This window comes from Culicoides brevitarsis, chromosome 2 (assembly GCF_036172545.1).
Source record: "Culicoides brevitarsis isolate CSIRO-B50_1 chromosome 2, AGI_CSIRO_Cbre_v1, whole genome shotgun sequence".
Classification (NCBI taxonomy): domain Eukaryota; kingdom Metazoa; phylum Arthropoda; class Insecta; order Diptera; family Ceratopogonidae; genus Culicoides; species Culicoides brevitarsis.
The window spans coordinates 39,744,964-39,759,761 of NC_087086.1; the positions used below are offsets into that span (position 1 = coordinate 39,744,964).

At 22.8% G+C, this 14,798-nt stretch overlaps 1 protein-coding gene across 7 annotated transcripts in view; it reads right to left on the bottom strand.

The window, feature by feature from the left end:
* The window catches only part of LOC134832790 (RNA-binding protein Musashi homolog Rbp6), a 342,867-nt gene extending 328,069 nt beyond the window's left edge, over positions 1–14,798 (bottom strand). For all 7 annotated transcript variants that reach the window (XM_063846956.1, XM_063846953.1, XM_063846952.1 and 4 more), the window contains exons 1-2: positions 14,426–14,798; positions 12,482–13,328 (exon numbers count right to left, since the gene is read on the bottom strand). In XM_063846956.1, coding sequence (XP_063703026.1) covers positions 12,482–12,543 — 62 coding nt within the window. In that variant the 5' untranslated portion in view covers positions 12,544–13,328; positions 14,426–14,798. The remainder of the gene's footprint in view (positions 1–12,481; positions 13,329–14,425) is intronic.

Below are 14,798 nucleotides of genomic sequence, written 5' to 3' on the forward strand. Positions count from 1 at the left end.
GTACGAAAATGTGAAAATTTGAAGAGGAGTACGAAAATGTGAAAAACATCAAAATGCAACATTTTGAGGATTAAAATGAACTTTTTGAGCTCTTAATAAAAACTTTTAAAACCTCTGTTTAATTTTGTTTCAATTTCAGGACGACATCTCCAACAAAAAACCGCATTTTTCTCTCCGTAATGCAATAAAAAATAGTTCAAAAGTTTCGAATTAAACTTTTGCTCGTAATTCCTCGTATGTCAACCACATCGATTTAATCCTTTTCATATGTTTTCCGCCCTAAAATGCAAAAAAAAAAGTTTGCAGAAAAAAAGCAAGCGCAAGCAACATACAAACTTTAGCTTACAAGCATAAAACATTTGAAAACACATCAAAACCATAAGCAAAAGCATTTACATCGTAATCACCATCATCTCTGTCTCCTCACATATATTCTCATTGTCGTAACAATAATAATAATAATTGCCTTTATAGTAGTAAACTTTGTGCGATGATATAACATTAGAGAGACGAACGGAAAAAATTGAGATTTCTGCATGTGAAATATGTCGTCTGTGTGCATTACGCTGGAATAAATTGCATCGTTCTATCGTCTCTCACTCTCTACATTGTACGAGACGTGCCGCCAATGTCATAAATTAACCGTTCCGTTCACTGTTCATTCATATTTTGTGTGTTGTAAATATACAATTTTTAGTATGGGACAAATACACAGAAGACGAAGCACTAAATAGACATGTGGGAATAATTTATTTTATTATTATGGTGATGACATGATGGCACATGATGGGAAATTGATTTGAAATGGAGAATCTGAACATTTCTTTTATATATTGTCTCAAAAAATGTAAAACAAAAAGATTGTTCATAAAAAAAGAAGACAAGTAAGACAAAATGTTTTATTTTTCTGTGATTTTGCGAAAAAAAAATTTAAAGGATTAAAATTCTGAGACAAAAATTTAAATATATTTGATTTAATTCTATTTTTTTAATTTTAATTTAAGTTATTAAATTTAAATTAAAAATTTTATTAAAAGAAAAAAAATTTTTTTTCTCAAAATTTTTGCTTTTTTCTTCAATTAAAAATTAAACTTCTTATTTTAAGTTTAAATAAATTCTTTATTTTTCTTTAATTTTTTTTTAAATTTTAAAAATAAAAAAATTAAAATTAAAGAAAAAGTTCACTTTCAAATTTAAAAACAAAAACTCATCAAATTCAAAAAATTTGAAAATTAAAGAAAAATTTCACTAAAAATTTAAAAATAAAAAAAATTTAAATGAAAAAAAAAAATAATAATATTTAAAAAAAATTGAAGATAAAAGAAAAATTTGATTTTTTTTCTTTTTCTAAAAAAAGTAGTTATGAGACTTAAAATATTAACTGTAAAATTTTTGAATTTCTTTAAAAAAAAAATTTATTTCTTTAAATATAAAAATTTAATATTCAAAAAAATTAAATTTTGAAAATTAAAAAAAAATATTAAAAGAAAAGAATTAAAAAAATATTAAATATAACTTGGTTTTAAAAATTTTCAAATAAAATAAAAATTAAATAAATTTCAATTTCTTCAAAAAAAAAAATTTTATTTTTCTTTAATTTAAAAAAAAATTTAATACTAAACAATTTTTTTTTAAATTAAAGAAAAATTTTATTTTATTTTATTTTTTTTATTAAAAAAATTTTTTTTTTAATTATTTTATTTTTCTTTATTTTTTAAAAAAATAAAAATTCAATATTGAAATTTTTTTAAATAAAATAATTTAAACCTTAACAACAAAATTTTTTAAAATCTTAAAAATTTTTTTTTTATTTTTTTTTTTAATTTAAAAAAAAATATTTCGGGACATTATCTCACAAAATCCCAATAAAAAAAATAAAATTCTCCCAAACTATGTTGATTGGCTAAATATTTAAGGTCAAGTAAACATTTTTACTACTTACTCCTTACATTCATTCGGAAGAATGCCTACCCCTTTCATTACGTTTTTTCTTTTATTTTTTTTTTTTGTTTCCTCGTACCGTTGTGAAAATTTGTGAAAAGAAAAAATTTATCCAGGCAAATATTTTCTGGTTAATGCAGTGTCGCTCTCTTTCTCTATTTTTCCTTTTTTTTTCTTTTCGACATTTTCTCTCATTTTTGGTCTTCTACGTCGGTCGTCCATGTTCTTGAATTAAATTAATTGTACATAAGAAGTTTTTTATTTAACTTACTTTTTTCTGCGTGTTTTCGACAAAACAAAAAATTCTAACGAGGAGCGCAGCATCTTCCAAAATGTAATTACAAAACGAAGCAAAATCCACTTTTTAAACGAATTCTTGTTCGTCGTTGTTTCATTTTATTTTATTTTATTTCGTTTATTTACATTTTAATGCTTGTTTCAGTAATGTAGGCACTACCCGCTACAACACACTTGTGTTTATTTGTTAAAAATTCTTTGCTTTCTTTTTTCTTTGCTTTCTCTCGTCGTCAGCGCGGTAGATACGGACGAAAATGCAATGCAGTAATAATAAGTAGGAAAAGTTGTTGTTTTGTTGATGTTTCGATGTGTATAATTTTAAAATTTTATATTCCTTGTTATTTTCCCATTTGAGCACGTGTGCATCTGTTTTGTGTGCGAAAAAGGTATTCTTAGCACACACTGCGAATTGTTCGTCGTCGTAGTTAAAATGCCGATCTTGTTTCTTTTTTTCGCAAAGTATTCTCTCTTGAAACGGGATAGCGAGGTATATTTAGCAGAAATCGTAATTGAAAACGTGGGTCGTCGTCGTTAGAAGTGTTCTTGTCTATCGCCGCATGTTTTACTTCAAAAAATAAAAAGTTCTTAAAAAAATCACAAAATTAAATCAAAGACACCACAAAATGTTTAACAACTGTAATTATTATATTAGTGTGCGGTTCTTTTATATCAATTGTCAACTTACTTGTTTTTTTTTTTTTTTTCTTTGTTTTCAGAAAACATTCAGAAAATTGGTTGATTTCAAAGTGAATTAAGAAAATGAGGCAAAACAAAAAATTAAAGAACACTTTACATTACATTGAGTTCATTCAGAAATGTTTGAGAAAATAAAGAGAAGTGAAATGTTAAGAGCTGTTAATTGTTTGGTTGGGCCGAACAAATTAATTTGCAACGAAATTTTAAAAATACTTTCGCTGCGGGTTATTTTTTTTCATGTGTTTTAACAGAGATGTGATTCATTTCAATTTTTAAAATTTTTTTATTTAAATTTTATAAATTTAAATTTTTATTTATTTATTTAGGTATGTTTTATTTTTTTTTTAATTTAAAATATTTTTTTTGTTAATAAAAAAATTTGCTTTTTTTTAATTATTTATTGAAAAAATAAGTTTCAAAAAAGTTTAAAATTGTATTTTTTTTATTTTTTGACTCCTTAATTCATTTATAATTTTTTTTTTATTTTATTTTTATTTATTTATTTTTGAACCAATTAAAGATTCAATATTATTTTTTTTTTATCTAAAATATGCGAAAAAATATAATTTTTTTAATTAAATTCTAAAATTCTATATTTGTTTAATTTATTTCAAAATAATTTTATAAAATTTTAATATAATATCATAAAATGTAAAATTATTTTGAAAAAAAAAATTAAAAAAAATGTTGAATAATTTTCAAAAAATCAATAATAATTTATCTTAAACTTTATTTATTATTTTAAATTTTGAAGATGGTATAAAATTAAAAATAATTGTTTATATTAAAAATAAAAAAAAATTAAAATAAATTAAAAAAATATGAAAAAAAAATTAAAAATTTAATAAATAAAATTAAATTAAATTAAAGAATAAATAAAAAAAAAATATTTAATTTTCAGTTAGAAATCTATTTCAAAAAATTTCATAAGGGCTCAATAATTAAAAATACATTTTGAGCGATAACACTTTTTTTTATTAGTTTTCTGTTTTTTTTTTATATTTTAATATTTTAGTTTCGTTAATTTTAATAGTTACTTTGACCTTTTTCACTTAACTTCACTTACATCTGATTTATTTTTTTTTCGTTTTCCGAGAACCATAAAAAAACGCACGAATTATCTGGCCAAATAAACATTTTTACTTACACTCGAAGAAAAAAAAACGAATCTTTAATGGTTTTATTATCATAATGCTCATAATTAGACACAAACATTTTTATTGCCCCATCTTTATGGTTCGTCTGTGTTTGCATTTTGTTGATTTTTTCCGTTCTTTCGTCTTAAGACAAGCGCAAGAAACCCAAAATTACAACAAAAAATCCTTTATTTGAAGAATTTTTTTATCTTATCATTTTTTGTTTTAATTTTAACGAGTAACTGTTAAAAAAAATAATAATCTGAAGCGCTCGAGAAAAATGAAATGAGATTGCACTAAAAAAATATGAAACCAACGAAAAAAAAATGTGTATCACACACCGATGTTAAACAATTTGTTTGCTCAAGTTTATCTCTCTTTTGTCAAAAATAACACAGGCAAGTGAATATCTTCACCTCGAATCTCGCTCAGCAGCTCAAGATTATTATTTATCTGAAGAAAAAAAATTTTTGTATGACGGAATTCTGACACCGCACTCAAAAAAAAAATTGAGTCGACGAGATGAAAAAAAAAATAGAAACCAATGTACGATTTATCTTAATAATTATTGTACAGACGATAATTAATAAGTCAGTTGGTAGCTGTATGGGCTCGATACAAATCATCAGATAATCTCGCATGTGCATGCAATCCCTGATGAAGACGAGAAAAAATGAAGTTTCTACCTAAGTCAAGTCGAGAGATGAATGTTGGTCGTGTCGTGTTACAGCAATCAATAACACTCTTTTCTCTCATTTGAATTTTTTTTTTGTAAAATATTTTTTAAATTGTTTTTTTGAACATGTGTGAGGTATTTTTCGAGATTTTTTTTTTTTTTTTTGTTAAAAAATAATAATCGACAAGTATTGAAAGAGAAAAAGGTCAGCGCAAAACGGATGAACACGAAAAATGATCTGAAAAGTCAATAAAAAGTCTTTAAAAAGTGACACAAAATTTCTTATCTGAGATTTTTTTTATCTTATTTGAAAAATTTTGTTCTTTCATGCAAATTATTTTTTTTTGACCTGACTAAATATTTGTTGTTTTTTTGAATAAATACTTGAGATGAAGTCAGAGATGTTGCAATGTTAATGTTGAAGTGTGTGATGAATAGATGCACTTTAAATATGATATTTTGTTTCAATTTTTTTTTTTTTTTGAATAAAAAATAATTTTGAAAAAATCTTTCATATTTTTGTTAAAATAAAAAATCTTTTATAATTTTATCTTTGGAAACTTTAACAAAAAAAAATTTTTGATAAGTTTTTTTTAATCAAAATTAATTATTTTTTTTATTTTAATTTTTTTAATATTATTTTATTTATTTTTCTTTTTATATGTATTTTAATTAAAACATTAATTTTATTAAATATTTTGTTTAATTTAAATTTATTTTTTTTTATTTTTAATATATTGGATTTTTTTTTTTTTAATATTTTCACTAAAATAAAGTTTAAGATATTTTTTTTTTAGTTTTATTAATTTAATTATTTTAATTTTTAATTTTTTGTTTAATTATTATTTTTTTGTTTTTGAATAAATCTCATTAAATAAAAATTAAAAAAATTTTTTTTTTTTTTTTCAAATAAATTAAATAAGTTTTTTAATAATAGGTATCTATGATTTTTTTTTTTATAAAATTTTTAATGAAAAGAAAAGCTTTCATATAAATTTATAATAAAAAAAATTTTTAATTAATGAGTCGCCTTCAAAGTCCAAAATTGGTTGAAAATTTACATTTCAATAAAAAAATTTTAAATTTTTATAAATATTTTTTTCAAAAATTCATACAAAAATTTATCATAAAATTAAATTTTTCCTTTTTTTCTTTCAGAAAAATCAAATCACAGTGAACTTTAATATAAATTCATGTAAATGTCAAAAATTCCTCAGCATAATGTTCGAAAAAAATACTTTAATACCCATTTCAAGTGAAATATTAGAAACAACCGACGAAAATACGGAAGCTAACAACATTACAAATGTTCAGAAGGCGTTTTATGACACACATCACACACAAAAAATCATGGCTCGCAGCAACAAATCAATGAATATAATAAAAAACATCACATTAAATTACGTATATTGACATATTTTGGATGTCAGTGTGCTCGAGAGACATACGAACCGCATAATGTCGGATCATCATTCAGCAAAAAAAAAAGTTTTTCACATCTTTTCGCATTTTCAGACGTTTTCTCGACATTTTCCGTATTGATTTTTATTGTTCCAAAAAATATCGCCTGAATATCAATTACAATGAAGCGGAGCAAGCACATCATTATCCTCACATCCAGCGACGACTCGACATTAAATCACATATATATTTTTGTTAATACGGTGTTTTATTCATGTTTTTCCGCTGCGACAAGCGACTAAGTGAAATAAATGAAGACGATTCGAGTCAATGAAAAACTGTCGGGCTTGGCAGATGAGAGCGAAGGATAAAGCATAATCCCGGCTGTAATACGATCGTCAATAGATAAGTACGAAGATAAATAAAGCAATTTAGCGTTTAAGTCTTGTTTGTGGCGACGACGGATAAAAAAAAGTAGTCCGTGCATAAATAAACTCAACCTAGTTTTAATAATGGGATAAAAATTTATGTGCGAAAAATGATTAAAGCGGGATGATCTCGCTCGAACAAGGGGGGATTTGACTTCAATAGTCACTTTAGTAGTCATAAAGGCATCAACGACGACAACGACGACAAAACACAAAAGAAACAAAAAAAAAGGAGGAAAGAAAGGCATCTCCCCGAGGGGATTGAAAACGAATTCAGCAGAAATTAAGGAACGTGTGCGAACAAAAACGAAGCAATGCGAGCCAGCTCAAGGCAATCATTACATTTGTACTTGTTATTTGCAAGGCAGCTCCTCTAAATTACACACTTTTGATGAAAACACAAAAAAAAAATAATATGGAGCATTCTCGAGAAACTCGCAGGTAGGTAAGCAACGCACGATGGAGCAAAAGTAAAAATATAAGGCAGGGGAAATGAAGAAAATAGTCAATTAGGCGTGAGAAACTTTTTCTTTTTCATTTCTTCCTTTTCGTCTTTCCGTGTACATTTTTTATGTGTCGACGAATGGATTGGAAAAAGTTTGTGTTTCGCAACTTGAAAATTTTTGCGAGACAAAAAAAATTATTTTTTGATCATTTTAAGTTAATTTCATGATTTTTTTTTATTTTTATTAAATTAAATTTTTAAAAATTTTTTATCAAAAGTAAAATTTTTAATAATTTTTTTTTTAATTTTTTAAATTTTCAAAAATTTTTTTATTTTAATTTTTTTAATTTTTTTTTTAAATTTATATTAAATTAAATTTTTAAAAATTTTACATCAAAAGTAAATAAATTTAAAAATTTTTTTTTTAAATTTTTTTATTTTAATTTTTTAAAATTTTTATTAATTTTTAAAAATTTTTCATCAAAAGTAATTTTTTATTTTTTTTTTATATTAATTTATAATTTTGATTTAAAAAAATAATTTTATAAGAATAAAATAATATTTGAATTTTTAATAATATTTTTAAAGCATAAGTTAAAAACCCAAATTAAATTTTTATTAAACACATTTTTTATTTTTTTTACAGCTTCAACAAGTTTAACGAAACTAAAGTTTTCGAAGGCAAATGATATTCACTGACTTTCTTAACTACATAGCATTTTCAAAAAGCAAAACAGCTCGAAAATGATAGGCTTTCTTTTTTATTTGATAAATTGATTATTGGCTGCCAAGCTGTTGAGATCATACAGAAACAGCTTAACTGTAAAAGATACTTTCAAATAGCAGAAATATTCGAATTCCTCAAACCAATATATGTCGAGGCATCGAAGCAAGATGCAAAAGATGATGTCTGGAAACCGATTAAAATTTGAAAACTTACTTAAGGAAGCATACATTGGGTCCCCTTAAACGTTAACTTGAATAAGAACATGGACTTTTATGGGCTTTAGACAAATTTTAAATAAGCAGAAAACATGAACATTGATTTCTTTTGAACAAAAAAAGTTTTAAGTCAAAGAACATTCATTGGCTCAAGTATTTTTCTAACCTGTAAGAGAACATTTTAACCGAAAAGACATTCCATCTCTTTAGAAAAGTCACTTTTTATTAATTTTATGTAAAAATTTTATTAACAATTTTTCAATTTTTGGATATTTTTTGACTTTCAATATTTTCTTTTTAAATCTCAAAGCATTTGAGATTTTTTTTTTAAATTTCATTTAAAAACCAATTTATTTTATCGCAAATTTTTATTCGAGTGCGAAACTGAAACTTTTCACACTACACGACGACTCTTCATGGGCAATTTAGATCCGATGTAAGTACGCGTTGATGTGCGATAGTAGTTTAGTTGGCAAAATTGGACAAATAGTGTCGAGGGAGAATCCAAGCCCGACAAAAAAAGAGCACAATGAATGAAATGCGAAACGTGTTAATGTAATCGAGCCGCTCGTAAAAAAACTTCTTATTTTTTATCAAGACTCTTCAGGAATTTACGATGATTGGCTTGATAGTTTATGCACCAAAAACGTCGAAAAAGCATCAAAGTTGACAACAAATTAGGCAAGCACAGAAAAAAAAAGTTGCAATCAAACAAATCAACTTCAAAACAACACAAAAGTTTTCGCAAGTTTCGCGGTTCGTCGACACAGCCAATTTTTCATCGCTTGCAACCCAGACAATCGATTCAGTTGACTTAAATCATTTATTATTATTGCATGCATCGTCACAGGCATCGTGCGTCGTCGTGTCGTCGTATATGGAGCAACGTTTATATTTTTTCGGTATTACAAACAGATTATAAAGTTTAATCTAGTGAAATGGAACGATAAGTTTTTCGTCATGCGCATTCATTTAAACGTATTTAATAGCAATAATAATGCTTGGAAATGATGCAAAAAAAAACCTGCGAACAAAAGGTCTGTTTGTGGTGATAAGTTATGATGATGAAAAAAAAAATTGTCGTATTATGACACACAAATGATGAGATTGCAACTTTTTTGCGTCCCTTTTTATGGCAGTTTAATTGACTTAACGAGAGACATCAAAATTGAAGATCTCCGTGCGATGGAACTTTTACTGATATCGAGGCATTGTACATTGCTCCTCTTCACTCTCTTATCTCGCGCAAAACAACGTCACAACGCGCCGTTCGTCGTAATTATTATTACTTTTGTTGGCTAGATTATGAATGAATCAAAATAATAATGAAATGATTGATACGTTTTTGATTTATTCATGTGTGATAGTGAGTGAGTGATTTCGTTCAGATATAGTGCGAGTTTTGCCATTTAGCTATTAGCACATTTTTACCTCGTTTTGCTCGTTTTGTTTCGCGGAGAAAACATGTGAATGTGTGGGAATTGCGTCGGTTTTTTGTTTGAGTTTGATGGTTTTTTGATGTTTTCGGAGGAAATTCTCAATAGTAGAGGTAATTTTGCTTGTTTTGTTTCTTTTAGACAAAAAAGAAAAACTTGCTTCAATTTCTATGAAAATCATCAACATTATTGAAGGTCAAAAAGTGTAAGACAAATATCTTACAAAGCAATTTTTGTATTTTTTTTTTTGATATTTAATTTGATGTGTTTCTATCCATTCAAGGTAAAAATTTTGAAAAAAATGTTTAATGTAGTAAAATTAAAAATTTACTTTTTCTCATTAATTAAAATCTTTTGAGAATTGAAAGTTATTTTTATAATTTATTTTAATATTTTTTAATTTAAAAAAAAAATATTTTTAAACATTAATTTAAATTAAAAAAATTTAAAAGAAAGAAATGTCAAAAAAATAATTTAAAAAAAAATTAAGAAAGATAAAAAATAAAAAAAAAAATTATTGCTAAATTTAATTTAATTTTTGTTTACAAATAATGTTAAAAAATGGATTGAAAATTAAAAAAAAAATTTATTGAAGAATTTATAAATTTTTTAAAGAATTTTTAATATTTTTAAAAATTAAAAAAATAATTTGTTTTAAATAAAAATTTAAAGTTTAAATTTAAAAAAAAATTGTTAAAACTCAAGAAATGTTAAAATTTTATAAAAAATTAGAAAAAAAAATTAATTTGAGAAATATTTTTAAAAAATTATTAAAAATAAGAAAAATTTTAAAATTGAAAAAATATGAATTAAAAAGAGGTATAAAAAAATTATTAAAAAATAATTAATTAATTAAACTAAATTAAAATTATTTCAGTTTTTTAAAATGAAAAATAGAAAAAAAATCTTTGAATCTAAATTTTTTTATAAAATATTCTTAAAAATTTCTTTTTATAATTTTTAAAAAAAAATTAAAGATTTAAAAAAAATAATCTCTCATTGAAGCTTTTAAACACTTTGCATAATGCCATTAATCGTTCCTTTTTCCAAGGACATCAAACTTTTGTAACCCATTCACACTCGACAAACAAAAAAAATATTTAAAACCGGAAAACTACGCTTTGGAATGCATTAAAACCCCTTTTTTCGGTTTTCTCGTGTCATTCTCAGGTCCATTTTTCCAAAAGTCAATATTATCATTTTTCTTCTTCATCTTGTAACAAATATTTACTTTGACATACATCTCATCTCCTTTTCGTCGTGCATTTACTTCTTCTTTCTTTTTTCCTTGAATATTTTAAAAATCCACTTTAGACTAAATACTGTATCATGTTTCAACGGCAGAACGACACTGAACACAAAAACAACAAGGTACTTGAAATATTTTCTGTGAAATACGTTTCGTTTCCTTTTGCTTCGTTAACTTCCTTCATTTATATCGGAAAATAGTTTTCCTGGCCTGCCATGCATTTTGCTCTGCGTCATCGTTTGTTGGCTTTGTTCCGTTCCGTTTTTTTTATTTTTATTTTCTTTTTCTCTCTCTCGTCGCTGTCACACATTAAATTCCCCATTTGGCTCCCGTGCACACACAATTTTTGTGCTTACTTTAACATTTTACCTCAAACAAATGCTCCGAACCCATGCCGGAGTGTGTCTGCATTTAATGGTGTCTACTTACAACGTCGTTTGAGCATTTTTTCCGACTTTTCTTTCTATTCAATTCTGTGGAGAGATATGAAGCCACAGCTGATATACATACAATTATTATTACTGTGACTGTCACAAAAACAAAAAAAAACACAAGGAACTCTTTGGAAAACGAAGGAACAAGAAAAAGAGAGAGAAATTTTGTCTACAAGCATGTTTTGAACAGCTTCCCAGTGAAAAATGAGCTGATTTTTATTGCATGTTTCAGCTTTAACCGTCTTAACTATTGTACTATGTTAGGGATCCTCAAAATTTTTTTTGGTTTTTTTGAACCAATTTTTTTATTTTATATTTATTTAATTTAATTTTATTATTATTTATTTTTATTTAATAATTAAAAAGTTTAAAAATTAAAATTATTTAAAAAAAAAATAATTTTATTTTATTTTATTTAAATAATTCAAAAAATTAAATAAATTAATTGTTAGAAAAATTTTTAAAAAATTAAATATTTTTTTAGAACAAAATTATGTTTGAAATAAATTTTAAACATTTAAATCAAATTCATATTTTTTAAAATTATTTATCGAAAATTTATTTAAATTATTTATTAATCGAAAATTAATTTATTTGAAGGAATTTTTATTTATTCAAAATTAAATTAAAAATTTATTTAATTTAAAAATTTTAAAAAAATTATTTCAAAATTTAAAATTATTTTTAAAAAATAATTTAAATAATTATTTTATTCAAATAATTAAAAAAAAAATAATTAAAATATATTTTTTTTTTAAATTTTAACATTTAAAATACATTTTATTAATAAATTTTATTTATTAAATTTAAAAAAATATTTTTATTAATTATCATTTTAAATTTTAAAGTTTGAAAAATATTTATTAATAATAATGTTTTTTTTTATTAAAATAATATCATAAATTTATTTATTTTTTAATTAATTTTTTTTTAAATTGAAAAAATTATTTTTTTAATTGCAAAAAAAAATTAAAAATTAAATTTAAATTATAAATTTAATTTTAATTTATTTTTTTAAAAAAATTATTTTTTTAATTGAAAAAATTGGAAAAATACCTAATTAAATTTTTTTAATTAAAAAAAAAAAATTTTAATCATTCAAAAAATACTAAATTTTTAGCTAATTTTTTTTTTAAATTAAATCAAAAAAATTTTTCAAGGATATAAAATTTTTGAAAATCCCTAACATACGACGACGAAAAAAGACATATTTATTTTTTGCCCGCATTTAACGAGCACACCAGATCTCTCTTTTTAAAAATTATTACCCTTGCAATGATTTTGGAGTTTGTATCTCGAGTGTCTCGGTACGAACGCGAAGATTATGTCACATGTAAATTTATTTTCATTTTTTTTGCAAAATAAAAAAAAGATCGGAAGAAAATATTATGTAAACTTACCCTGGATCGTTTGGCACCTCATTAGGGCTTTGTTCGGTTTGACTTTGATGCTCCATCATCATTTTTTTATATATTTTGCTGCTAAATTTGCTTTCTAATAAAAATCACACGCACTTTGAATATAATTTAATTTTGAATGAAAATTCAATTTTACTTGATTTTTCTGCTTTTTATATTTTTTAATAGAGCGTATTTAATTTTAATTAATTTAATTTTTATTTAATTGACTTTTTTTTCACTGCGTTTCATTCGAAAAAATCAATACGAATTTTTTGAATGATTTTTGCTCTATATTTTTATTTATTTAGGCGGAGAGGAAACTTGTGATGCACAAAATTACTTCCTTTAGCGATATTTTTTCTTTTCTTATTCAAATTTATATCCTCTTTTTTTTTTGCTTCGTTATATTTGCATAATGTTGGTTTCTTCTGAGAGACAGAAAAAAACTTTCTTTAATTTTCTTTTACCTCGACTCTAATTTTCTTCTTCTTTTGTTTTCTTTCTCTTTATTTTTTTTTTTTTGTTGCTTGCCGCCTGTTCCGTAGAATTTCCCAATACTTCAAAAGACGTGACGTGTACAAGTGATCACTTCAATGATTCTCAATGGGCTTCAGTTGTTTTGCATTTAGTTTTGTGATTTTTTTTTCTTTGCTTTTTACAGCAATCCTTTTGTTTCTTATTCAAATTTTACGGAATATTTCCTTTTGCCTCGTTATGGTTTGGTGCGGAGGATTTTTCTCAGCTAGTAGTGCAATTATTCTTTTTTCGTTTCTTCTAAAAAGTGTCAGACTTTTCAATTGCGTTATAAATGTGTATTGTTCTCAGTAGAAAATGGACTGAGGTTGCTCTGTGAAAGAAACAAAAAATAAACAATTAAATTAAATATTTTGAGTTTTGTTGCTATGTCGTTAAAGGATTATTTTATTGTGGTTTTAAAATATTTAATTATTTGATAATAAAAGCTACTGATTCGACAAGTTAATAATCAAAATATACAAAAATTATCATTAACATGGCATTATTATCAAATAATTAAAATCACAAAATCTATATTTTTTATTTTTATGGTTCACTGAATTAAACAAAAATTTTATTTATTTAATATTTATGAATAATTTTTCGAAATATTTTATGGAAAAAAAAAATAAATAAATAAAATTAATATTAATGTTTAATTAAAATTTATAAATTTTATTTGAAACACTTTATATAAAATATTCAAAATTATTAAAATTGTAGAAAAATTTAAATTTTATTTTTTGTTTAAAAAAATAATTTTTTTTATAAATAATAAATTATTATTTTTTCACTTTTATTAAATAAAACATATTTTTTATTAAACTTAAAAAAATTAAAATAATTTTTTTTTAAATTTTTTTATAATATTTTAATTTTATTTAATTTAATTAAAATTTAATTTTTATATTTTTTTCATAAAGTATTTCAAAAAAATTTTACGAAATAAAATTTCATAAAATTTAAAATTTCATTTTATTTTAAAATATTAAATTCAATACAATTATTTTCTTTCAATTTTTTTATTATTTAATATTTTAATAAATTTAATTTATTTTTTTAACATTATTTTAATTAAATAATTCGCTCACAATTATTTATTTCAAAAATTAAACAAAATAAAATTTCAAATAATTTTTAAATAAAATAAAAACTTTTATTTTATTCGAAAATTAAAAATTCAATACAATTATTATTTTTTTTAACTTTTTCATCATTAATATTTTAATAAAATTTTAAAAAAATATTTATTTAAAATTTATTTTAATGGAATATTTAAAAAAAATAACCAAAATTTTTTAAATTAAAATTTTAACTTTTATTTTGCTAAAAAAATAAATTAAATAATTATAATTTTTTCATACAAAATTTTATTACTTTTAAAATTTAAATTATTTTTTTTTAATTAAAATTAAAAAATATACTCACATCAAAAACTGATCAATCTACAACGACTCAAAGTCTTTTTTTTATATATATTCAAAAAATGACCGTCGGTCAATATTTTTTTCGCTAATTGTTACTGAATATGTATAATTATTTTTATTTTTAATAATAGTAAAAAGCCGCTTTGCGCCTTTGTCACAAATTTTCGATAATTTTTTTCCACTAAATATTATTATTTTTAAAAATTGGCTTCAATTCACCTTTTGTATGTGTATAATATGGTTATTTAATGCTTGATTATAATTTATTTTAAATAATTAAGTAATTATAAATTTTTTTCTCTGTTGTTTTCTGAATATTTATTTAATTTTTCCTCAACGTGCAATATAATAAGCCGTGAGAAATTTTCACATAC